Source organism: Protopterus annectens, chromosome 4.part1, assembly GCF_019279795.1.
Source record: "Protopterus annectens isolate FY-2018-M chromosome 4.part1, PAN1.0, whole genome shotgun sequence".
NCBI classification, from domain to species: domain Eukaryota; kingdom Metazoa; phylum Chordata; order Ceratodontiformes; family Protopteridae; genus Protopterus; species Protopterus annectens.
Window position 1 is genome coordinate 460,507,148 of NC_056734.1, and position 27,162 is coordinate 460,534,309.

Sequence of the window (27,162 nt, forward strand, 5' to 3'; positions counted from 1 at the left end):
GATCACTCTTTCTCATATGAAATTGTTGCTTTTTTTAAGCAATAAACCTCTTTATTAAATTATCGCATATGATATAGGGAATCATACATTTGTATAAATGAAAACAAACCATATTGACATAATTAATCATTCAAATCCTGCCTTCTTTTAAACCTCATTCCTTCTCTGCATGTTTTGTTCCCACAATTCCCATTCTTTCATGTAATTTGTTCCTACCCATGTCTAAAGATCCCAATTCCAGTTGTTTTATCTCTGTTACTATAATCACTACTTTTAGTATAGTTGGTTTAGACTTTGATTTCCATTTTCTAGTAATTGCTTTTTTGGCAGCCACTATAATTAGACTCAACAATGCCTTACTATGTCTAGGCAATTCCCATTCTCTATCATAGTTAAAAAAAAAAAATTCCTTACTTACACCAATTTTTTACCCAGCATCTTTGACCGAGTTGTCTGAAGGGAATCTTTAAAGTCTGCCAACTCATTATACTCCCACAAAATGTGTTTCTAATCACCTCTTTCTTCCCCTTCACACCTCCAACATTTGCTGTCTACCTGAGGAAAAATACTTTGGATTCTACATGGGGTATAAAAATACATATGTAAATACTTCCAAGCAAAGAGCAAATGATTCATTTGAGCTGGGACACAAGGTCAGAATTTGCTAGAAATAGTAAGGCACTATTAAGTTTCATGCTATTGGCTGCCAAAAAAAAAAAAAAAAAACAATTGCTAGAAATGGAAATCTAAAATCTAAACCAACAATAATTGAGGTTATGAATATAGTAAAGAAGATAAAATAAATGGAGACACGCTCTTTAGAAAGCAAATGAGCAAAATACATAGACATAAACGATCCTTTGGTATTTTTCACAGCTCTAATTTATAATACTTTGATTTATCGAATGTTTTGACATATTTGTAAATATCCGAAAAAACCAAGAGAAAATTCCAGCCAAGCTAGAATTTCCACTGAGTGACCCCTCAAACCACTTGCATTAGAGGTAAATGGATAAAAACGAAAAAAGTCATGTGCATTCAGAATCGCCATATAGCTGAAACACCTGATGTTCATAAGGGTCATTTGCATTTATCCCATGTGCCTCTAATGCAAGAGGTAATACCATAAAAACGAATGCACTAATGCACTGGATTTACTATGTGTCCAAAGCACTGCCCTACCATTGTAGTGTTTTCCTGTCACTTACTGTGTTACTGTACTCATGTCTGTTTTGTATGTCTCATCAGTTTTTGACCCCAGGCTGAGACTAAAACTGGGTAGAACTGATCAGTGCTCTACCCTGATAACCAAATTTAAATAAATAAGTAAATAAGTAAATTAATGCATACCTAAATCACTTTCTAAAATGGGATTTAATAAAGAAGTTAAAAAAATGCAAGTTGATGTGAAACCTACTCTGTCAGTTTTATAAGTGAAATATGTTAATATTTACAGATTGTCAACGTATTTTGGGCCTTTGTCCACCCATTATTTTTGGTTTTGTCCACAATTCTTGATCAAAAAAGTTGAAAATTATGACTTATTGTGGTATTTTCTTTGCTGTTTTGTAGCCACAGGGTCATATGACATTTCATTTGATATACCTAGCTTTCCTTGTATTAAATTTTATTTTTGTATGTGTACCTGCTAAGTTGTTTATTTCTTTATTTCTTTATGTTAGATCTGTAAACCAGTTAAAACTGCCAGGTACAGTTGCTTCATTTTGAGGGTGACCAGGAAGTCTATCCTGTTAATGACTTTTGCAGAATCACATATTGGCCAAACGAAGACTCAAGAAATCAAACTGAAGATAGCAGGACAAAACTCAGTAACAGCTCATAGCCTTAACCTTATGCTGGACTGCACAAGTTCTTGTGTAGGTAAAAATGTGTCCGTTCTTTCATGTTATGCTTACATTTGTAATGCTTTGAGATCGGCTTAGTTGTTTAGAGCATGTTATTGCTCTTCCATGCATGACTCAGAACTCTTTGCATTTGTATGCATGTTTTCTTTTGCAGTTACATTTGTTACAACTGTTTTGCATTTTTTCCTTTTTTCGAGACTGATGCATAAATTATTTCCACACAGAGCTCAATGGAATTGCTTGTATTATATTGTACTTCACCATTATAGCTGCATATGGCTCATTCCTTAGCAACATTAGTGTGTGTGTGTGTGTGTGTGTGTGTGTGTGTGTGTGTGTGTGTGTGTGTGTGTGTGTGTGTGTGTGTGTGTGTGTGTGTGTGTATTTTTTCATTGCTTACCATACTGCTAAATAAGATGTGTCATAAATCATTATTTCTCTGTACCCTGTCGGTCTAACACACACTTGCATTTGCATTACTTTTGAACTATATTATGATTTCCTACGATAATATTTGGCCAGTGTATAGCATTATGCAACTTCTGGTGGCATTTGAATGGCACAACTGTTTAGTATTAACGGTTTGATATATCTTGCTATTCTTTCAAGATTCCTTCCAAGAAAATATAAAACATACTGTTGTGATGTAGGAATTACACACAGCTTCTGAAAGAGGGCCCTGCCATCTGCCTATTTGTTTGGCTAAACAGAGTAATTTTTTTTTTTTTTTGTGGTAAAGCACAGCTAATGCCATAAAACCCCCATTTAGCAAACTCATTAATCACATGTAATCTTGCTTAATATGAGTATAGGGACAAAATACCATATAATTATCTACCTAAATTATTAACTAACTGAAGACTTCTAACTAGACACATCTTTCTATGTTCAGACATTTTGTATTTTTTCTAGACAAAAAAAAGATTCAACAAGCAAATAACTTAAGATGAACATTGTTCACAGCCACTCCAGTGCTGACACAGAACTAACACTACTGTTGTTCCTTGTATGCTTTTACATGTTCAGGAACTTTCACAGTGTATTGGGAGGTTGGCTTCCCTGAATCAGTGGGGTGTTAAAAGATAAACAGAACCAAAAGTAGCTCATTTTGGCACCCTCTGCAAATCCCCAAAATTTAACTTGTATAGAAAAAAAATATCCAGCAACTATAGCAATTACAAAGTTTTTTTTAATCAAATCTTTATTAATACAAATCATTTTATTCTGCCAGTGTTCTGTGTGAATACTGTCACTTTCTTGCCCTGATTTGAGGCTTTTATCTTTTACTTTAGAAAAAAGAGGTTGAGATCTATGTTCCTTTCCAAGTTCTCCATGGTCAGATACACTGAGCAAACACGTCACGGCTACTGTGATCAGGGCCACAGTCTCTGTGCCAAAAGAAACAATGTCAGTAGTTGATTTAAATGACTGATAACCATTTCACTGAGGTTTCAGAGTAGTGTCTAGTTATTTTAGGTTATACCTAGATCTGGGGATGAATCATGTATGGTAATGCACTGGAAAGGAGACTTCATGCAGTAATATTTTGGAATGCATGATGAATATACCACAGTTTATTTTTTATTTATTATATACAAGACATAGCTGTTATGCAATTACTGGCAGTGTTATATGGAGTCTGAGGTATAGCATACTGTAGAGTTATATAACTCCATGCCCCATTCACTGCATGTCTGAGCAAAGTTTCCATAAACGTGTCTTTAGATATTGTAAAATAAAAAGATATACCTGATATAATGTATAGTAATCCTCTACCTCTGTCACCCTGCTAGAGCTTCTCCTTTAAATTCAGATGTAAAGCTAAACCTAAAATGTGTAAGAAATATGATAACTACTGTTTGTAACTAGTGAGACAAAGGCTACCATTTCATGTGACAACTGATTCAGAATACGTCCTTACTAATTATGCAATACCAGTGTTAACTACAAAGATATACAATACCAGTGTATTTGATTTAATAGGACAACACAGCTTAATCAGATATAGAAGTCTGATAATTTTGTCATTTAAATGCCTTTACTGGGTTATAGAATGCTAAAAAATAAAGGGTAAGATGTTACATTTTTAATGAATAACAATTACAGTTCACATTTCTATATGCTGTCCTATCAGTGTGACTAAGTCCTGCAACAATCAGGAATCAAAACTAATAAAGCACATTATTTAGGCATTTTGTCATGTTATGTACATATGGAAAAATCTGTGTCTGATAACACAAATGCTATTGGCAGTTCAGCAAATATTTTCAAAGCTAGCCTCAATTCCTTATCACTGGATAGTCAGAGAACTGACAATTGGACACATTCAAGAACAATCTCACCCATCTACTCCATAGAGAAAACAAATGCACATGTCTGAAAATGGCCAGTAGAGCGAAGAACTCAGCACATGGTACATTTTTGTCTACCTCTGTTTTACCACAGTGTGCATATGCAATGTATCATAGCTACAAGAACCATTTGATATTACTATGCATGCTAATGTCATGTAGAATATTGTATGCATTGTCTGTAGCATTTATTTGACTTTCTGGCCTTGGTCATACCTGGAAATGGTCTTTGTTTCAGACCATCCACACAATCAGCAACACAAATACGTAAATAAATACATTTAAATTAGATGCAAGAAATCAGCCTAAACCCACCAGAATATGATGCTCCATTTGCTTGCTTAAAACCATAAACATTATGCTAGCTTTAGAAAACAGGTTTGGAGAGTGAGCAAACCATATTAGATGGTAAAATTTAACAACAAAACTGAAGTGCTGTTACAAAGACCAAAAATAACAAAACTGCCAAAAGGAAGTAATCCACCACACAGGGCCACCAAGTCCAGAAGGGAAACTAGATCGCAAACACCCAGTACTAAAATTCAGACAATTTATTTAAGCATAAAATACAAATAATAGTGTTTTGTCCAATAAAGAAACAAGACTTCTTCAGAATAAGCTCCAGCAGGAACTACTACATTTTATATAATCTAAGACAATAATTAAGTAATTAACCAATAAAATTCCACAACCAATTACTATAATTGAAATTAGATTAGTTAATTCATTAAATTAAATTCAGTTATAGTAAATTAAAAAGACATCCAATTATGCCACCTTAAACATGAATAAAACCCATTCTATACTTTTGTTTGTGTTTTTGTGACAGACATAAGGTTAAAATATATATATTATATTATATCTTTAAGTGTATAAATATCTAGATATATGTATGAGACAAGACCATTCATGTTAAACTACAGACTTCATTGAAGTATTCTATACTTCTTTTTATAACTTCCATGCTTTTTGTTTTAACACAGGCATTAAAGAAATAAAATTGTTAAATGAGGGAGTGACTAGCATAAAACTTCAACTGCCATAGTAATTCTTTTAATTCAATTTTTTTTCTTTCCAGGAAGCACCTCTAGGATTGTCAGGGATTTATTTTCCAAAACACTGAAGGATAAACTTCTAAAATCAAGGCATTCTGTTGACTGCCTATATTTGCCATTATTTACATTACTTCTAGAAAATTCATAAAAGTGTTCATAAATGCATTTTTTTAAAGTACCTTTCCATTTTTCCCAAATACAATTCTGAACATGTTGAACATAATGCTAAGTAAAGCAATCACTTATTTGAACAATTTCCTGCCTGTGAGTAAATAACTGATTTTAAACTGTTATTTAATATGATTGGGTTTGTTTCTAAAATATGTTTACATTGGGTTCAAGCACCACACCTTTTAATACTTTTGTGAGACTTATCCTTCAAAATTATGTCCTTATTCTGGACTGATTAACTGATTTTAAACTGTTGTTTAATATGATTGGGTTTGTTTCTAAAATATGTTTACATTGGGTTCAAGCACCACACCTTTTATTACTTTTGTGAGACTTATCCTTCAAAATGATGTCCTTATTCATGTCCACAATATTTTTAATTCTATTAGCTCTCTTAAAAATAAAAGTAGAATTATATCCCACAATAATTTTTACCCTGTTGTCAGTAACCAAAATACACTTTAAAGCTCTTTCATAAGAGGTTTTGACTGACTTCTCACCAATTTTGCTGCAATTATATGAATGTTGGTTGGGTAATTCTTTTGAAACTAATATCTTTACAACATTATCTGAAGTATTTTACGGTCTTAGTTAGGATCAGTTAAACCAACACCTAAGATGGGAGTGTATTTTACCCTCCATCCCTTTGAGATCTCATCACTGATCACCTGAACTAACAGATAGGGGGATTGCCTGTCCAAAAAAATGTTTTCAAATTTAACCCTTGATCTCAAATATTCCACTGTCAGAAATCATATAGGCCAATGTTACAAACTGTCCCTTTACAAGACTTTTCTTTTCAGAAAATGGTTAAGAGCTCTTATAGTGTAAATAACTAAAAAAACAACACTAGTCCACAAGGACCAACTAACAACTTAAAATAAAAATAAAAAATCAAACTGGGCCACCAAGGTCAGTCGCTTCACTTTATTGCAAAACCAAATAACTAAGCACTTTCACCAGGTACTGAAGAAGCCAGTGGTTGTACCTGGTGAAAGTGCTTAGTTATTTGGTTTTGCAATAAAGTATAAATAACTGTTTGAAAAAGTTGTTTTTTAAAAATATGTTGGAAGAAAAGCCAAAAGAATGCTTGGTAATGGTTGTGTCAAGATAATTTATCTGCTTTTGGTCAACTTGGTAAGTAAATATCAAAAGGGAGTAGTCCGATTAATCAATTTAATAAATTGAGGAACCAGAAATATACCTCTTGTCCATATGATGAAAATGTCATCCAAAAATCTTAAGTATAATTTTATATATTGAAAAAATGATGAGGTAAACACAAGTTGGGTTTCCCATGATAGCATCACCAGGTTGGAAAAAATGGGGGCACATGCTGCCCCCATTGCCACTTCTTTACTCTGCTTAAACATCTCTCCTTCAAACCCAATTTAGTTATTTTGTAATACTATCTCTATGAGTTCCATTAACAGTTGAACACATCCCTAGATGTTAAGAATTCAAGATATATTAAAGCATTAAGGGATAACTGCAAACCAATATTCTGAGGGATGCAGGAGAATAGATCAATAACATCTACACTTGGGAAGACGACATCATTGTTCAATAAATTGGGTTTGAGTCTACATAAGAAATCTCAGGAATATCTAAGTATATGTGTTTTTATTTCCTGGATAGGCTTCAACATCCTGTTGATCATTACTGGAAAAGGATATGTTTTAGATACTACAGCTAAAACTATCAGTCTACACAGAGGCCTCATGATATTTTTGTGTATCTTTGGTATACCAAAGACAGTTGGTATTGAAGGGATAGGGATTTTTAAAAAATTCTGTCAATGTCTAGGTTGTGTTTCAGCAGCCCATCTTTCAAACATTGATCTATTTTACTGTATGTCACATGGACCTCATTTATAGATACTATAGTATATGAGTCACTTTCATAAAGTATATTTAATATTTTACCAATATAACTAATGTTGATGAAGCCGCGGTGGTACTGTGGTTGCGTTGTTGCCTCACAGCAAGAGGTTCTCTCATTCAATTCTCAGCTAGTGTGCAGGGAGTGCCTTCTGTGTGGAGTCTGCATGTCCTTCCCGTGGTCGAGTGGCCTCCAAAAGACATGCGTGAATGGGCGTGCCTTCGCTGAAGGTTAGGCATTGGGCTGGCAACTCAGCACCATAAAAATCTACTGCCAGTTATTAGCGAACCGGAGTTCCACTGTGGTGACCTCTTACTGGGAAAAGCCGAAAAGACAAACAACAACCAATGTAACTCATGTTGTCAAAAAAAACAATTCCCCTACCTTTGTCATGTTTCATAACTCTAACAGAGCAGTTCCTTTTTAATTCTTGTAATAATAGATATTCATCCTTGTTCAAATTATAACTCACCACTCTCATGTTGCTCTGAGCATATTGTTTATAAAGCTCTCATTCACACACGTTGGAAAAAACCTTCACCATGGGGTTCATCATAGGCATCACTAAACTCTTCTTTCTTAATTCTTTTTTAACTTCAACAGAATCAAACGATATACCCTCAAGGCAAAGTTCAGTTTCCTAATATGTAATTTAAATTCAATAAGCTTACCTACTAAATTGTATGTGACAGCAGGAACAAAGGTAAAACCTTTTTCAAAAAGGGAGAACTACTCGTTAGTCATGTCCAAGCTAGTATAATTATATACAGAAAAATTGTTACATCTAGCAATGGTTTTATCATGCCTAAAATAGATGTCAGGTAACATATAATGCCCTGTTCACTTATCTCCAGTGAACCCTGTTCCTCCTTCTCCTCCTCATGTACTGGCCACATCTGAAACCCAACTCTGTGAGTCTGGCTGTGGGAGACAGGTCCTCCATTTTGGGATGTAGGTATGTCCTGCTTGCAAGTCTGTTGAAATGGTGGGAGAAAATCTAAAGGGTGTGCTAAACTGTAGTCTCTTTGATCATGCAAGTCCTGAGAACACACCTCCCCCCTAGGTAGTGAAGAATCAGATTCACCATGTCTTGTAAATCACTATCAATGTGTGTGTTCCCTACTGAGAAAGAGGGAAGCCCATTTCAGACCTGTTTTAAATGCAGAGGAAAGACATTACCTGACTCGTATTGCAGCTTGTCCCTTATTACTTTTTTATCTCTCACTGTAGTAATATGGGAATCAACCCTCTAAAACGCATTGTCATATTCTAATTTGTATGTAGAGAATAATAAATCATTCATAATTATTTCATTCAAATGTTTCACCTTGGTGTAGAAAATTTTCAATGTTAATCTTGTTGTCTTACATAATCAATGCTAATAATTCTAACCCTGTTTGTTACATAACTCTTCCAGGTCCTTATGGAAAATAGTACTTGGTATAACTCCATTAGGAAATTTAAAATATCTTGGGCCCTTAGGGACTCTACCTATATTGATACATTCATTCAAAAACACAGACTATGTAGCATTAAAAGCTTCTTCTTAAGGGTGGAAATTAAATCTTTCAAACTACTGTCATTGCCAATCACAGAAATGCAGTGGTGTTCACCATTTATGAACACTATTATGAAATTTCTATGTGTAATGTAAATAATACCCTATATAAGCACTCAACAGAAAGAACTGCGGTGGTGGTGCTGCGGTAGCATTGTCGCCTCACAGTAAGACGTTGTCCTGTTCGATTCTCAGCTAGAGAGTCTTCTGTGTGGAGACATGAGTGAATAGGCGTACCTTCATTGAAGGTTGTGCATCAGAGCCGGCAACTCAGTACGTAAAAATCTACTGCCAATCATTAGTGGACTGGAGTTCCGCTGTGGCGACCCCTAACCAGGAAAAGCCGAAAGACACAACAACAACAGCAACAACATAAGCACTCAACAGAGTGCCTTGATTTTTAAAGTTTTTCCTTCACCATTTTGGAAAAAAATCCCTGGCAATCCAACAGGTGGATCCTGGAAAGTAAAAAAATTGAGTTCAAAGAAATTCTATGGCAGTTGCAGCTTGATGCCAGTCACCCCCTGGTTTAAAATTTTTATTTCTTTAACTCTGGTGTTTAAACAAAAAACATTGAAGTTTTAAAAAGAAGTGAAAAATACTTCAATGGAGTATGTAGTTTAACATGAACAGTATTGTCTCATCCATATATAAACATATGTATACACTTAATGATATGATATAACATATGTTTTTAATCTTATGTGTTAACCTTATGTCCATAACCAAAAAACTAACTAAACATACACACAAACGTCTATAATGGCTTTTACTGATGTTTTAAGGTTGCATGATTGGATGCCTTTTTAATTTAATTTAATTTAGCAAATTAACTAATATCTAATTTCAATAAGTTATAGTAATTGGTTGTGGAATTCCATTGATTAATTAGTTAATTATTTCTTGTTTTAGACTATATTAAATGTAATAGTTTATACTGGAGGTTATTCTGAAAAAGTTCAGTTTCTTTATTGGATAAAAAACTATTATTTGTATTTTATGTTTAAATAAATTGCCTGTATTTTACTACTGGTTGTTCATGATCTGGTTTCCTTTCTGGAGCTGGTGGTCCTGTGTAGTACATTACTTCCTTTTGGAGTATTTCTTATTTTTGGTAGATGGCCAACATTCTAAACAGGTGGATTAAAGTCAGGAAAGCCCAGTAAGAAAAAAAAAAGTATGCCCAATTTAAAAAAAAAAAAGCAGAAAACTTGTTTGCCAGGACTAAAGTCTTGCTCTGGAGCTGACATTTGTTTCTCCTCACAAACTGCACATCTTGGGGTTATTGAAAAAAAGAACAAATGTAAGTAACTAGCAGTGACTTGAACATGCCATTTCCCTTCCTTTCCTAACCATGGCTCTTAAAAAAAATGGTCAGTGAGCAGGGAAAAAAAAAACAGGACTAACACAAATAACGGCAGCAGCTAAGAATGAACATTGTGTGTGTGTGTGTGTGTGTGTGTGTGTGTGTGTGTGTGTGTGTGTGTGTGTGTGTGTGTGTGTGTGTGTGTGTGTGTGTGTGTGTGTGTGTGTGTGTACGCATGCGCAAACGAATGTGTGTGCACAGTGGTTTGCAGTATGTCTTACAGCAATGACCTGAAATACATGTGCTATTATTAATGTAAAAAAAATTTGACCATACACATCTGAGCCTTACCCAATCAATAAACTGAATGTATGCATCAGTGTGTGTGTGTGTGTGTGTGTGTGTGTGTGTGTGTGTGTGTGTGTGTGTGTGTGTGTGTGTGTTTGTGCATGTATGCAGCATCACAGCTACTTCGTCTAGTGTACTGAGTGGTTCCCAAACTTGCAACCCCTGAAAAGGAAATTTGATGAAAAAGAAAAAGACAAAAACACTAATAATAAAACAAACTCTTAGAATCTGAGACTGTAGGAAGCTGCTTGCTACAAACATAACAAGCAGCTTGCTGCAGTTAAAATCACCAACACTTCAGTCATGACCACAGAGACAGTATTGGCATTCATTTATGAAGCCACAATATCCTTACAGCTTCATAAGCAATAAAGTTACTGCAGTTGCACACTATTAGTATCAACCGATCATACTAAAAGTTTGCGCCCAGGGCAACTGTCCCAAATTGCTTAGGTTTGATTATGTGCTTGTGTGTAACTGTGTATGAGTGGGTGAGCATGAAACATTAGAAGACCATAAAACTAGTTCCTCCCTGCATGGTTCATGTTAATTAGAGTCAGTTGTTATTCATCTAAGAAGATAGCAGTTCAATATAGTGCTCTGACTATTAATTGGAAAATAAATCACAATAAAACAGACATGTTGGGAGGTTAGTTAAATACAGAGAAAAATAGTGTATAATTTGTTAGGCTGTCTAAACAAACAATTATTGTGAGATAGATGGTAATGTCACAGGACACTGCATTTATGTATGTGTGTGTGTGTGTGTGTGTGTGTGTGTGTGTGTGTGTGTGTGTGTGTGTGAAGACATTATTAAATACTTAAATAATTTATACAAAATCAAAAATTACATTTTCTACAGCATATTTGAAACATTAGAGAGAGGAACTGTTTTATATCAAAATGCAAAAAAAAAGATGTATATACCAATAATAAAACAAATGCAAAACAATTTACCATCCCACTTTCTAAGTCCAATAATGCCTTTCAGGATGAGCATCACAGGGGAAATAGACTTTTCCAGGGTGGGAGGCCATCACAATATCCATGGACAGTTTATTTCCATATAATGTCCACCCTGCCAGACACTATCATTTGCTTGTCTACGTATACATCTTTTTTCTCTTAAATGAATCTTATACATTTGAGCATGCTTAGAATTGCAAGCTATATCCATATCACAACATGAATAATCACCATTTAGCTTCATATCACATACAAAATATGCAATTTTAAAATAGGGACAATAAAGCAAACATAATGGTTACCTCTTTCAGAATAAGCTTCCAAATAGGAATAATTTGTATTGAAATTCCATTGGGTCCACATATTAGCTGCCTGTAGAGAAAGATATCATGTTTTTATTAACTTATTTAAAAATACCTCTTAGCTAAAGTCATAAGTGAACATGATGATGTAACTGCTGCCTTTGCTCAGAAGCTGCTTTGGTTCCTAGCCCCACTAACAAATATTATAGCAAAGTTTGCTAATACCTGAAAGCATTAAATACCACTGTCATTCTAATGTGCTGTATAGTACAGTTGTTAATACATCAGCTAACAGTCACTCTAAAATAGTGAAAAATATTATATAATGAATTTGACCTTGTTAACTTATGTTATATTTGATATATATATATATATATATATATATATATATATATATATATATATATATATATGTATATAAAAATATATATATATATATATATATATATATATATATATATATATATATATATATATATATATATATAGGGGTTACCTTTAGTTAATTGACAGCCCACTCCATCGAAACCAACTTCACCGACATGGCAAAACATCGACAACGGGAGAGCCGTTTCCCACACAGTAAGTAACCATTTGGCCATCCCAAATTCAGCAACTACCAGTAAAGCAAACCCACCAATGTGGGGGGCTACACCCCCCCACCCCTTTCATAAATATTCCAACCCCGAGAACGCACTGCCATGGAGGTAAGGGGCAAAATTCAGTTTGATGGCCAAATGGTTACTTACCGTGTGGGAAACGTAGGCTCTCCCATTGCTGATATTCTGCCATGTCAGTCAAGTTGGTTTTGATGGAGTGGGCTTTCGATTAACTAAAGGTAACCCACATATATATATATATATATATATATATATATATATATATATATATATATACATACATACATAGCATAAATGTATGGTGACAGGAGCTTTGCTGAATATATCTTACCTTACTTCTTGAATACAAAGCCATTGATAAGAACACATATGCACAATGCACACTTTTTCACCACTTACATTTAGTTCTAGGAGGGTATGCATATTAGAAAAAGTGAACATACAGTTTATCTTGGTGGCAGGCACTAAGTTTTGTCTCAATAAAACTATATACATATTTTAGGAAGAACAAAGGAAATTTAAGGCACATGTATTTTACATTTTATTTATTTATTTATTCCTTCACTGGTTTGATAACTGGCGTGGAATGTTAATTCACATCAACCATTTTCAGGCTTAGCCCAGGTGAAGAAGAAATGAAAGTGGCATTGTTACAGTCTGAGTATAACTACGGCATACACAATGAATGATTAGTAGCATACTGTTTCACAGCATCAGTTTGTCATTGGAATATGTACAGTACTCTTAATATTCATTAAAATGGGGTTTGAGGGATATGTAGAAGATGATGGGGAAGGTACCTCTTTCATTAGTTTCTAAGATAAAGCACATTCAGTTCAATTCAAATATGGATTATTCCAATGCAGGATTCATTTGCTACACTCAGGACAGTATATCTATCATTAATTAGTGCCCCTGTGGTTCCCATGCTTGTGTGCTTGATGTTTTTCAGGGCTATGTGCATACTGACCATGGTGGGCACTCATGTGCCTCTCTCAGTATGGGCCTCAGATTTTCCGATATAAGAAGCACCTGTTAGTGGAGAATGTCATTAGACCTCTGCTCTCTTTTAGCTGGACCCTCAGCTAGATGTCTGACAGTCAGTACGGAGGATTAAAGCTCTGGGCTTTTATTTATCTACTTTATGTAGTCAAGGGTACAATGTTTTATTCCCCGCACCTCTATTTATATAGTGTGTGACACTCAGGAAGTCACTTAAACAGACGTTGCTCACCAGTCAAATTTGAAAAGGGACACTTGTACCAGTAGGCTAACCCTGCTATCAAAGGAATAAAATAAAATAAAATAAAATAACCTTTAAAAACTCTCTATTTTTGCAGTCATTTTGGATGGATTTATACTTGGTTGGATGGCTAGTCTGAAACTTGAGTCCATCTTGGTTCATGACTTGGAATGTGCACCCTTCTCTGATGATCATAATGTTTATATGGACATTTTGGAATAAGACAGTGGTCTTCAAACTTTAGCAACCTAGATATTATTACTATTAGTAGTAATAATTAATATTATTATTATTATATACATATTAGTAGAAGTATTAATAATAATTATTATTATTGTTTGTTATTATTATTATTATTATTAGGCTGCTGAGCTGAGTAGAATTCCAAATTTGTTTCACAAGTCTTCTTTGGGTGTATTGTCTACTATTTACTGTAAGAAATAAATGACCCTGTTCTCATAGCTGCTTAACAGGCAGAGAACATGTTCTTGATGTTGATAGATAAGAAGACTATGGATTCTATTCCCACACCAGGTGCATGGGTTCATTTTCTGGTACTGACACTGCAGTGCAGTGTAAAATGTTGCTGCAAATCTGAGAGTGCTATCCTTCAGGTGTGATGGTGGAACAAGGTTCTATCTGTCTGAGTCAGTGGCAGCTCAGGTGACTGTAAACATTTTTTTTAATGCAAGCAACCACGATTGGTACCCAAGGACTTACCTTGTGCATTAGTCACTTATTTCAGAAAAAATATCCTTTCAGAACTTTTGCAACATTATGCATTTGTGGCAGAACATTTCCTATTTTGGAAGACCCAATCCCATTCTAAGCACTCATAATTGTGATTTTTAGATGGGTAAAGCTTAGAGGTGCTCATTGTTTTATTAAAAGTCATTCTTAAAATCAGAGAAGAATGAAAATTTTAATTAAGATACATGTGGTTAATTAAACTGCAGGCATACTTAAATGACATAAACTTGGTCGATACTCTTTTACATAATTAGCTGCAGCAGGATGTTATCTTTTTAACAGTGAGATCTCTCTACAGTTTTGGAGTATTTAAACATATGTATTCTTTATCTATTTACTGTTTGGTCTGCTAACACTGTAAAACATTTTTATTTTTAAATAGGCCTGGTTTTCCACAGAATCATTTGAGCACTCAAATATGCACAGTTAGCAGACCATTTGCATTATGTTTTGAGTATAATTTCTGAAGTTTCAAATTGTGATGATCTTGTAAAGACCATTGACTTCAAGGAAAAATACAGTGCTTACCACAACTGTAGCTGTAGAAAGGACAACCTGTGTCAAAGTGGAGTATATACAAATAGTTGTCTCATACTATGGTCTTTTGTTATACCTAGCATAACAGGGCAAGTGCAGACAGGCTTAAGACGACTTTCCCAGGGCCTTGGCTTCATCTATGGCTTTTTGGAAACTGGTGGATTCTAGATGTATTCTATAAGCAGCGTCTTGGTCCCTCTGTATATACCTTTACAAAACACTACACACTAGAGTCTGTCTCCAGGTCTAGGACAGTCTAGGACCACTCTCCAGGGCTCCTGGACATCCACCCTTCTTCCTCCCTGAAAGTGTAAGTACATGTGTAAATGGTCATTGCTAAAGGAGATGCACCCTCACTCCATCCCCATATTTTTGTACTTTTTGTTGTCAGGGTGAGACCCTTTATTTTTAATTTCCTAGCACTGATCGTTTAAGGGCTCTAGCCTCCCTCTTTCAGTTGACAGGAAAGCTCTGAAGGGCTTGGTGTCCAAACCACTCTTTTTCTTCAGCTGTCCTTGAGAATGTTAATAGGATGGGCATTTGGATGTTGCCCTTAATCTTTGGAAGCTGGCTGGATGTTATATCCTTAACCAGACATAACCTGTATAGCTAATAAGGAGTATTACAACATCTACTCAAACTTGAGTAGTACCAACCAAAGAGATAGTAGTGACATATAACTTGCAAAAGGAAATTTAGGCACGTAGCACAGATGGTTGGATTCCAAACTATTCAGGATAGAATAGTCAAGTCACTTCACTGAGAAAAATTGCTGCACACAGTGTCTCCTGTAACCAACACCTGCATATTGAGAGGGAAAGTGGAAGCAGATGGATCATTTCTGTGCACAACACAGTCTATAGTCACCACTCCACACCATTGGATACTGCAAAGACAGGTGATATAATCAGAAATATTCCATGTTAATGAGCCACATTGTCTGTTCATTGAGGTATCCAAACAAATACACAACCTCATGAATGTACAAAAGTGCAACAGTGAGGAGTGAGCAGAGTAGGATAACCTTGGACAGTCATTCCAAACAATGATGGAAAGGGAAGAACAACAGCAATGCATAGGGAACACCACGGATGCAAGTCTTCATCTACTGCATCTGGCAACAGCTGTGCCACTTGCAACCAAGAGAACAAGCACGAGTACAACAGCAGTGAGCAGAGCAAGGCAGCACTGCACAGCGATTCCAACGGGAATGCCGAGGTGGTGAGTCTTCATCTACTGACAGCCTCTGTGGCAAAGCAAGGCAGCACTGCACAGCGATTCCAACGGGAATGCCGAGGTGGTGAGTCTTCATCTACTATCAGCCTCTGTGGCAAAGCAAGGCAGCACTGCACAGCGATTCCAATGGGAACACCGAGGTGGTGAGTCTTCATCTTCTGTCAGCCTCTGTGGCAAAGCAAGCCAGCACTGCACTGCAATTCCAATGGGAACGCCAAGGTGGTGAGTCTTCATCTACTGTTAGCCTCTGTGGCAAAGCAAGGCAGCACTGCACAGCGATTCCAACGGGAACGTTGAGGTAGTGAGTCTTCATCTACTGTCAGCCTCTGTGGCAAAGCAAGGCAGTACTGCACAGCAATTCCAACGGGAACGCCGAGGTGGTGAGTCTTCATCTACTGTCAGCCTCTGTGGCAAAGCAAGGCAGCACTGCACAGCGATTCCAATGGGAATGCCGAGGTGGTGAGTCTTCATCTACTGTCAGCCTCTGTGGCAAAGCAAGGCAGCACTGCACAGCGATTCCAATGGGAACGCCAAGGTGGTGAGTCTTCATCTACTGTCAGCCTCTGTGGCAAAGCACGGCAGCACTGCACAGTGATTCCAATGGGAACGCTGAGGTGGTGAGTCTTCATCTGCTGTCAACCTCTGTGGCAAAGCAAGGCAGCACTGCACAGTGATTCCTATGGGAACGCCAAGGTGGTGAGTCTTCATCTACTGTCAACCTCTGTCGCAAAGCAAGGCAGCACTGCACAGCGATTCCAATGGGAACGCCGAGGTGGTGAGTCTTCATCTACTGTCAGCCTCTGTGGCAAAGCAAGGCAGCACTGCACAGTGATTCCAATGGGAACACCAAGGTGGTGAGTCTTCATCTACTGTCAGCCTCTGTGGCAAAGCAAGGCAGCACTGCACAGCGATTCCAACGGGAACGCCGAGGTGGTGAGTCTTCACCTACTGTCAGCCCCTGTGGCAACAAACTATGTGCCTCTTGGCATGCCAGTGTCATGCCACAGTTTAGAAAATGGTGCAGGGTCAGAAAACTTGTAGTGAAGGATCCACAAACAGCTTTCCCATTAGACACTGCAACATAATTCCCAGTTCCTGTTTAAGCCTACACAGTGAGCTTTTGGTGTGTGTGTTTGTGTATGTGTGTATGAATATGCCTATGTGTGTATGTAGGAGGGAGAGGTGATAAAATGATGTGGACTGTAGGGAGGGATGGTAAAATTATGTGGATATGTGCTAGACAACATATAAGTTCATAGGTTCATAGATTTTTTTTTGTGTGGGTTCTTTTTGCTTTGTTACATTGAGCTGAATACATTTGAAGGTTCTGTATATTCTTTTTCTTTCTGTTTAATAATTTTTTATTTTTTAATTTCTACCATTTTTCAGATTTCTCCCATATATGTATTGCTGTCAAGGCATGTACATTTCTTAAAAGTGTTGCAGATGCCTATGAATGATTCAACAATAGGATGCAAGGGAGGCCTCATATATGATGCCAGTTAAATGGCAGAAGATGATTGTTCAGGACACAATAGTTGTTTAAAACACTTCCAAAGATGGAATCATTTTTTTTTACTTTGGTTTGTTTTCTTGTAAGAAAATCATGGCGTTTTGATCAATATGAATAGGGGGAGGAGTAATGTTTAGCTTAACAATGTTGGCAAAGATGTTTGTCAGTATGATATTCAGTATGCTTCTACACTTGACAGTGTTTTTTTATCCTCCACTTGCACAATGGCTTCAGTACCTTCCCTCAACTGGCCTATTCATTTCATTAGGGAGGATGATAGCCAAGCATCTCTAGGCCAGATGCAAGTCCTATGACATTCTCATTCTTGTCCAGGGTGCATCATTAGCCTACTTGTTCACCCACTACAGTGAGATCATAGCGGAGGGTGTGGTACCGCTTATCAGTCCAATATCCTCCTCCATTAGAGCATACACTCTCCCCCTGCACTGGCACATTTCTAGCTGGGACCACCTCTCTGCATAATCTATTCGCTTATGAGCATGGACTCAGGCAGTGGTGCTCACAGGCCCATGCTGCATGAGTGCAACAGTGAGTGGTTCTGCTAGGTGTCATCAAGTGCTGAGTCAGTGTCATCTCCTCCTCCCAGGATAGGATAGGAGAGCTAGCAATGGTCACTGACTCCCATCCTCCCCTGCAAGCTCTTACCAGGTACCTGACCTCCTAGTCAAACTTGGACTACTTTTGTGATAGTCAGAGCTTTATTCCTCCATGTTATGTAGATAACTCATTTGTCAGCATTTTATAATCTGTTCAAGATCATTAATATTCATCAAATATTGTAGTTTTTGATCCCAGTCATTGATTAAAATGTAGTTTTCCCAGTCAGTGAAGAGATAATTGAAGTTACTGTGTAGAAATATATTTTACATAATGGGAAGGGTTATAAATTTATATGTCTCAAGGATATGGCAACTGTTATTTTTCAAGGATGGCCGTCAGACTTCATGATGTGGTGAATGAGCTCATGGAATAAAGATGGCGATGAAGGCAGTATGAAAAAGGCTGGGAACTTGTGCTGTATTGTAACAGATAGCTATGAGGGTAATGGGAAAAGTTTAGGTAGTAGTCAGCCTGCACTCCATCAGTATCGGCATGGTCCAGCCACAGACATTCTTGGCCTTGGAATCAAATACATACACAGGTGGCAGACACATCTCTATAGGCTGGGGATCAATACAGACAAAGGTATTAGAGAACAGGGTACTGTATAGTTGGTGTATATTAGCTCAAAGAGCATCCTTAGAAAATTGTTTTTTGTGTATCTATAGTTCTATCTATCCAGCCATGTATCTATACATGTGAGTGTGTATATATACGTGTGTACTCATAGAAAAACTATACGTAAATGTCTATCGATATGCATCTATATGAAAATATATGTCTTTATATTGAATATATCCAAGGTTGATCTTATGGTGTTCGACATTTTGGAATTTCGATAATGTGATATAGACCCCCCCCCCAACACACACACACACACACACACACACACACACACACACACACACACACACACACACACACACACACACACACACAATCACACACACAATCATGCATGATATATCCAAATGTTTCGGCATTACTCTCCACGTCCACTTACTGCAACCACACACACATCTGCTCACTAAAGGCACCATTCAGTGTTGCACCTTTTGTTAATTTCTGCACTTCCAACAATCAGCGTGTATGAACAACAGAATGGAGAAAACACACTGAATCCCCTCAGGTCTTGGGAAGCATGCACAGCCACCAAATGACTGAATATACTGGAGCGTTGATTTTTTAGAAATTTAATAAACAATCCAAAAACAGTTTAGCGCTTTCACTCAAACAGTTGAGCTTCATCAGAATTCATGAGTTCTGATGAAGCTCAACTGTTTTTGTGAAAGCGCTAAACTGTTTTTGGATTGTTTATTAAATTTCTAAAAAATCAACGCTCCAGTATATTCAGTCATTTGGTGGTTGTGCAAGCTTCCCAAGACCCGAGGGGATTCAGTGTGTTTTTTTCCATTTAATTTCTGCACTTGAAAACAAGTGCATTTAAAACTTCCAGCATTAGAAATAACTGTCAAAAATGTGTGTATTCGACAAAGTGCACAGTGATATGTTTTTATTTATTTATTTATTTGAAAAGATAAGTGGAGTACTCCCTTTCTGTCATGAGTCACATAAAATGGAATACACAACATACAATGGTGCACACTAATATTACTGGAATGAAGGCTGACTGCTGTTGCAATGGGTTCCTTGCCTTTCATATCCATCTGCCTAAGATGAATTGTGTGTGTGTGTGTGTGTGTGTGTGTGTGTGTGTGTGTGTATGTATATATATATATATATATATATATATATATATATATATATATATATATATATATATATGGGTCTCCTTTAGATTACCGAACCGACACTTCACCGACACGCAGAAGACCAAGACGAAACGACCGACAGGTAAGTTGACCAAAATGGTGATTTGCCGACAGCTGAAAGACCGACAAGGGTAACGTGTGAGCGCGACTCGGTAAGTGTGCGATAGTGACGGATTTAGGAGCGGTCAGGTAAGTGTGCGATATTGTGGGATTTTGGATTAGGGTGTGGGAAAGGTGAGTGTGCGGCAGTGTCGGAGTTAGGGTTCGGGTAAGGTAAGTGTCTGATAGTGACGGACTGTAGTTTAGGGACGGGTTAAGTGAGTTAGGTTTAGAGTGCGGGTAGGGTGAGTGTGCGATAGTGACGGGCTTTATGTTTTAGGGTGGGTTAAGTGAGTTAGGGTTAGGGTGCAGGTAGGTTAAGTGTGCGATAGTGACAGTCTTTAGGTGTAGGGGTGGGTTAAGTGAGTTAGGGTTAGGGTGCGGGTAGGGTAACTGTGCGGTAGTGTCGGACCTTAGGGTTAGGGTTTGGGTTAAGGTTAGTGGATATGTCATTGTGTGTCGTGTAGTTTACGTTGTTTGTGTCGGTGTAATGGTGTTCGGTTTTGTGAGTTGTCGGTGTTGTGTGTTTTCGGTTATTTGGGGTCGGTGTTTTGTGTGTAAAGTAGACCCATACATATATATATATATATATGTATTTATAGCATCTGTGATAGGGATAGATCCACTATAATTCCTTTCCTTGAAACACCCAAGCTGGTATCACACCCTCCTTACTCTAGTATTCTCACCCCAAGGTAATTGCACACTGCACCTTGGTGGAAGAGCAATCAGAGAAGAGCAACTGTCACATTTGTTCTCCTAGTGGTTGCAAGATGGGACAACACATGCAAAACATTTTGAGTCTTTCAATATTTCTTCAGTATTTGAGTAAGTGTAATATTAAGCTCTTATCATTAAACAAAAACTCTGCCTTAGAACTAAAACATTTTTCACTCTCTCTGTTTTCTGAGTTATTTAGCATCTCAAAATCACTCTGATTGCTTCTTATAGAATTTCAATGTTTTCTGCAAAATGGCTGTCAATGCAGCTTGACATATCAACGTGAACTTATTTTTCTTCAAGACTTCTCTTTCCCATAATCCATTTCAAGTCTGTTTTATATGAGTTATACACATAAGGAAGCAGTGGTGTATTCCCATTCCATTGACATATAGTGGGATTAGTGTCAGTCACTGTCATCTTGTATACTGGGTGTATCAGGACTGCTTCTTTTATTTCTTGAATGGCTCTCATTTGTGTGTCTTTCAGGGTTTGTTTTGTAGTATACTAAGGAATTCTAGAACTGCAACTAAAACAGTTGTTAAATTTCAGGCCTTTGTTTAAAGTACCTTTTTGTTGTCCAAGATGAATTGACAGCCCCTCCCCCTACACTTTGGTAAATGTGCTGATACTTTACAAGAATTACTAGAAAAAATATTTTCTGACTTTTCTCTAACTGTCACAGACATCTTTGATACTACATTCAAGTCATCTTAAAATGTAAAGTAGAGTAGTATAAAACAGCAAACATTTAAAGTTTAAAGCTTAGCATTTCATTACTGTAATACTGCTTATATAAATTTGTCAAAAGAGGTGACAACTGCCTCTGAACCATTGACTTATCTAATTGACTGATCTAATTGCTCTGTTTTGCTGTCAAACGCATGACTACATTGGATGCAGCTGTGAATCAGTCTAAGTTATCTTCTTTTCTGCAATAAAGAGAATGGAAAACAGTTTCACACCTCTCTGTCTTGTTACAGCAGCCTGAGCTCTTGACTACAAATGTCTGTGTGTCTGTGGTATGTCATACAGGTATAGACAAATTCCTCTGCAACTTATGTGAGAAGTTAAGCTTAAAAAAAAAAAACAAGTGGGTGGTCTTTCCTTTCCTTTGATACCAAAGTGAGGAAATTAAAGTTTTAGAAAGTACAAGCAGGTTCCAGATACCTACACAGTACTGTAATAATATTGTAGGGAGAAAAGCAACCTAAGAGTTGAGTTAAACTGTAGGAGAAGGTGGAGTTTTCCTTTAAATGACCATGATGACAGGCACAGTGTTACAGACAACTGACAGTGACAGGTAGTGTGGGTAAGAGTGGGATCAAATCTGCATATTCACATACACAGACAGCAGGAGCACTTTTATTACCTTGTCTGTAGAGAGTACAACTGAGGGCCTAATGTGGATTCAAAGCACAGTGTAATGCTACCTATGCTGTTTATTCAGAGATAGCTGCTTATAGACCTATATGCTTAGATGCCCATAGTATACAGAATAACCCTCTGAGAGACATTTGACAATATAGTACATTTAACTGCATCAGCCTTCTTGACCCATTTTCCCATGGTGTTTCACTTGTGCATATATACCTCGGGGTTCTTTAGAGTATACATGGCATTCAAATATGCACTGCTAATTTATATGTATTTTAGTTCTCAGGGAAGTGGACATTCCAGTTCATTTTACATCAGGTACATATCCTGGTCCTGGTCAAAAAGGTTGAAGGGTTTCTGCATCTGCATATATTGTAACAGAACAGAACAAACCTTCTCTTTAAAATGCATGTGTGCTATCATAAGCTCAGGAGTCTTCCCCACCCTAAGCATAAATTGTTTTAGAATCTGCTCCAGAACAAGAAATACAGCATTAGATGGCATACATTTTGAATACAAGGGGTTACTTGAATCTTCTGTGAGTACAGAACAAAACAGTGTACGGGATATAATATCCAAATATAATAAGCGTAATTTGTGAAATTATGTTTGGTATTCAAGAGAAAATGATAAATATTAATCTCAAGTTCTATGCTGATTACAAACTACTGTTATCTCCTTGCTATATATCATTAGAGTTTTTGATCTATGATCATATTTTTAATGAAGAATTAGAGCAGCATTCCCTTTTCAGCTTGTACTGTAGCTGTGAATTCTCTCCTCCTTGTCAAAACGTACAGGTTCAAATAATGAAACTGTTTACCTGTTGCTATTAACTCTGTTTATAACACATGAATTACCTAACAGATCCATAATAGATGTATTATGGTACTGGCTAGTAGTTCTAAAGTTATAATGATTGTCATTTGTACAGTCCCTAAAACACAATCCTTATTGCAAGCTAAATGTTCATGGTTCAGGGTGTGTGTGTGTGTGTGTGTGTGTGTGTGTGTGTGTGTGTGTGTGTGTGTGTGTGTGTGTGTGTGTGTGTTTGTATATATGTATGGTTGTGTTTGTGCATATCTGTGTTTGTGTGTGTGTGTGTATGTTTGTATATGTGTATGGTTGTGTGTGTGTGTGTGTGTGTGTGTGTGTGTGTGTGTGTGTGTGTGTCTATGTCTTTGTGTGTGTCTGTGTGTGTTCAATTAAACTGAGGTCTTACTCCTTAAGACTTCAAAATGCGAGCAGAACATTTTGAATATCAGGGAGCTACCTCCCATACACTTCATGCAGTGGTCTTTGGATCCTCTACCATCTTACACCAATGTCAGACACACTTGAGGAAAGCTAAGTAGTCTGGATTAAATAGGACCTTACTGAAGAAGGTCTTGTTTACACATACATTTATCTTAGACTAATATTACATGTTTTTCACTCTTTTTCATTCAGAGTTTAGATACAATAAACCCTTCAACTGTAAACTACAGATTAGCACGCATTAGGTTTTCCAGGCATAGCCACACTGTAGTATCATTTGCATCAGTTGTTTCTCTACTTGTTTGATGCTACATAAATAATAATAATATTTATTTATTTATTTATTTATTTTTATTTGGTTACCAGGAAGTTCCAACTGGGTTATACCAGACCCTTTTCAGTGGAGGGATGGGGATCATATCTCTCAACATCTTAGAACAAGAAATCTGGATAAAGCCTAAAATAATGGGGGCACAAAGGGCCAAAAATAGAGACAGATTTTAAATATTGTTCTTATAAGATTAGAAGGCTGTTAGAGTAATAGGTGTTGTGTTAGTGTGCATTTTCCAAAAGATATAAAGTATGAAATGCAAATATTTATTATTATTTAGTGACTTTAGTCCTCAGTAGTTTGACACAAATTTTATGAGGGCTAGATGAAAAACAGGTGGCAAAACTCTGGACAGTCTGTGAAAATCTGGACAGTTGAGAGTTATTCCTGGGAGAAAAGCCCCCAAAACATATTTAGTATTAGAAAAACATACAAAAGGATTATAGCAGATCTTTCATGAGTACACACAATATTTAAAAACACAAGTGATTACACATTAATTGTAGGCTAGACATCTTGATTATGAATAGAAGTTGTAAAAGGAAAAGTAATACAATGAGAGATTGCAGTAGGGGAAGTAGTTAGGGTACCCAGTTGTAGGACAGTAAGACTGTGATTGGGATACATGCAAATCTGACCCATATCTGACCACAGATGGCTTACCTAGCACCCCTTTCCACAGGAGTAAGGCAACTGATGCAGTTTTAAGAAAAAAATTGTTTTATGTAATCTTCATTATGTAATCTTCATGGATGAAAAAGTGTTCTTGCAGTCATATCTTAATATGGATTAAGTTGCCTTATTCCTGTGGAGAGGAGGAGTAGATGGGCCATCTACCATTAGCTGTGGGTCAGATTTGCTTGCATCCCAACTGCAGTCTTGGTTTGTTTGTCCTGAAATCCATTCCCTGGATTATGGGTAAGATATCGCAAGCTGCCTTCAATGAGTGTATCTTTAGTATTCTTGTTACACCACTGAAGGAGAGTGGGAAGAGAAGTACAAGAAAAGAAATAGACCAAGATCTAAATGTTGGCACAGATCCAGTCTAAAATGTGTAAAAATCTAAAGGTCTGAGTGTAAAAGTGGGTGAGGGATAATTGTATTATTAGTATGCAAGATCAAGGTACAGAAAAGAGAGGATTAGGGAGTCTCATCAACAGCTATGAAAAGAGCAACATTCTTTACTGATAAGTGGAGAAAGTCTGCAGTTTGAAAGCAGAAAGTTGCACGGGTAAACAACTGAATAATGAGGAGAGGAAGAGCAGGACCAGGTTTTAGAATTAAGGGCATGAGTGTGGAGATGTGCAGAGATGTTTCGGGGTATAAGGTATGTGTGTATGTGTTTGGAACTGTTTACTGTTTTTTTTTTTTTTTGGTTGGAACAGTGATTTCTTTCCCTAGGAAAGAAATCGCTGTTCTGAGGTGTCGACATTTTCAGCTTTTGCTGAAATTGGGTAGATGAAACATCATTCACTGTTTTAAGCATTCAATGTTTTAATATAGACCCGATGGAGGTTGTCTGAGGGCAGATGGCAGCTGTTTCCAGAGTTTGGCCACAATGAATGAGTATAAGGCTTCACCGTTTGCATTTGAGGCCTAAGTCTAACTTTCCATAGCATATTAAAGAAAACTGATGTGGTTAAAAGAAAAAAAGTAGACTCCATAGTTTCCAACTCTAGCCTGAAATTAGGACTTTATAAGAATTATTTATGACAGAAAGAACAATGGGTATGAAGTCCACATTTAACCGTGTTCCACAGAAAGAAGGAGCTGTTTCAGGAGGGAGACAAGGACTATGATATCCGCCTCCTCTGTATTGTACTAAGGGTCAAATATGAACCTTGGTTAGGTAGAGAAATCAGAAATCCCAAACAAGACAGATCAGGTAATGCTATCATAAGCATAAAAAGCCTATTAGTCATTTGTTTAAAGAGAGAGATAGATAGACAGAGAGAGAGAGAGAGAGAGAGAGAGAGAGAGAGAGAGAGAGAGAGAGAGAGAGATGGTAATGATATTGGGAAGGGAACCTGGGAAATATACATATTTTATACTTCCCCAGAGTGGTTCCTCACCACATTACAGTCACCATCCAAAACAAGAAATGTTGTACAAACAGCATTACTTCTGGCAAGTGGCTTGCATAATTACTCCTGTGATCTGCATATGTATAAACCCAGCAGAGTAAAAAACTAAAATAGAAAACAAAGCTTTGTTATTGTAGTCGAGCAGTGCAGCTTTATGAATGCTAAACATTTCAGGGGCTGCCTTCTCCTCCTACCCAAATGACTTCAGTGCAATACGTTTGCAGACTGCTTGACCTTGTGAAGTAAAGGGTTAAAGCCATAACTGTGACCCAGGTGATCTAATATTGATTAGAAGCTGTGTAAGGCTTGGATCAGGAAAATGGGAATGTGTGGCTGATACAAGCTCACCCATTCTGGCAGAGTGATGTGGGATGTCTGATACACCACTGATATCACGGGAGGTAGGTTAAAGTAGTACAGGTAGCAGCCATTGAGTGCATAGCACATGCTGCATTGTCAGGGAAATGGTCCAAGGGTGGGCAAAGGGCCCCTTAAAGAGTCCCCTCGATAGCAGAGGCATACATGTGGCTCTCCAGCTGCCATGGGGAGGGGGCACCCTTCAAATTATTCAGAATTTCTTTTTCATAATGTGGATATGGGACATTGTTTTTCATCTTATTTTGTCATCACCACACCTCTCAAAGCAAGAAATAGGTTCATAGATCAGTACTAGGCTAACTGCCCTGGGAGCCATTTTAAGCCTAGCCAATTATCTCTTGGGAGACTTGAACCCTGCACCTTATGTTTGTAAGGCAAACACCTTAACCATTAGGCCACCTTCTCAACCCCAATTTGGACTATTTTCTAAATTCTAATCTGGACAAAGCCATAAATAAAAGTGGGAGAAAGGCCCAAAAATAGGGAATATTTTTAAATATTGCTCTTACAAACTTAGAAAGTTGATTGAATAAAAGGTTTCGCATTGGAATGCATTTTCTGAAGGGTAGGGAGTCTGTACCTCAAATAACTGTCATTATTTTCTAAATTCAATCTTTAATGATTTGCCACTAATTTTCCAGAAAAAACCACAATGTGATGAAAAATATAAGGCAAAAGTCTGGTCATTCTGTGAAAATCTGTACAGTTGAGAGGTATGGCATCACCAAAAAAGGTATGTGTCAATATAGGGATTAGAATGTAGATTATTGGAAATCATTACCAACATGTTGTGTGACAGTCCAGAATGGCAGTTATTAAGT

At 37.0% G+C, this 27,162-nt stretch overlaps 1 protein-coding gene across 1 annotated transcript in view; it reads right to left on the minus strand.

The window, feature by feature from the left end:
* LOC122800919 (probable cation-transporting ATPase 13A4) overlaps nucleotides 1-27,162 on the minus strand; it is an 846,809-nt gene that overhangs the window by 658,850 nt on the left and 160,797 nt on the right. The window contains exon 6 of the mRNA XM_044070278.1: nucleotides 11,804-11,873. Within this exon, the coding sequence (XP_043926213.1) occupies nucleotides 11,804-11,873 (70 nt within the window). The remainder of the gene's footprint in view (nucleotides 1-11,803; nucleotides 11,874-27,162) is intronic.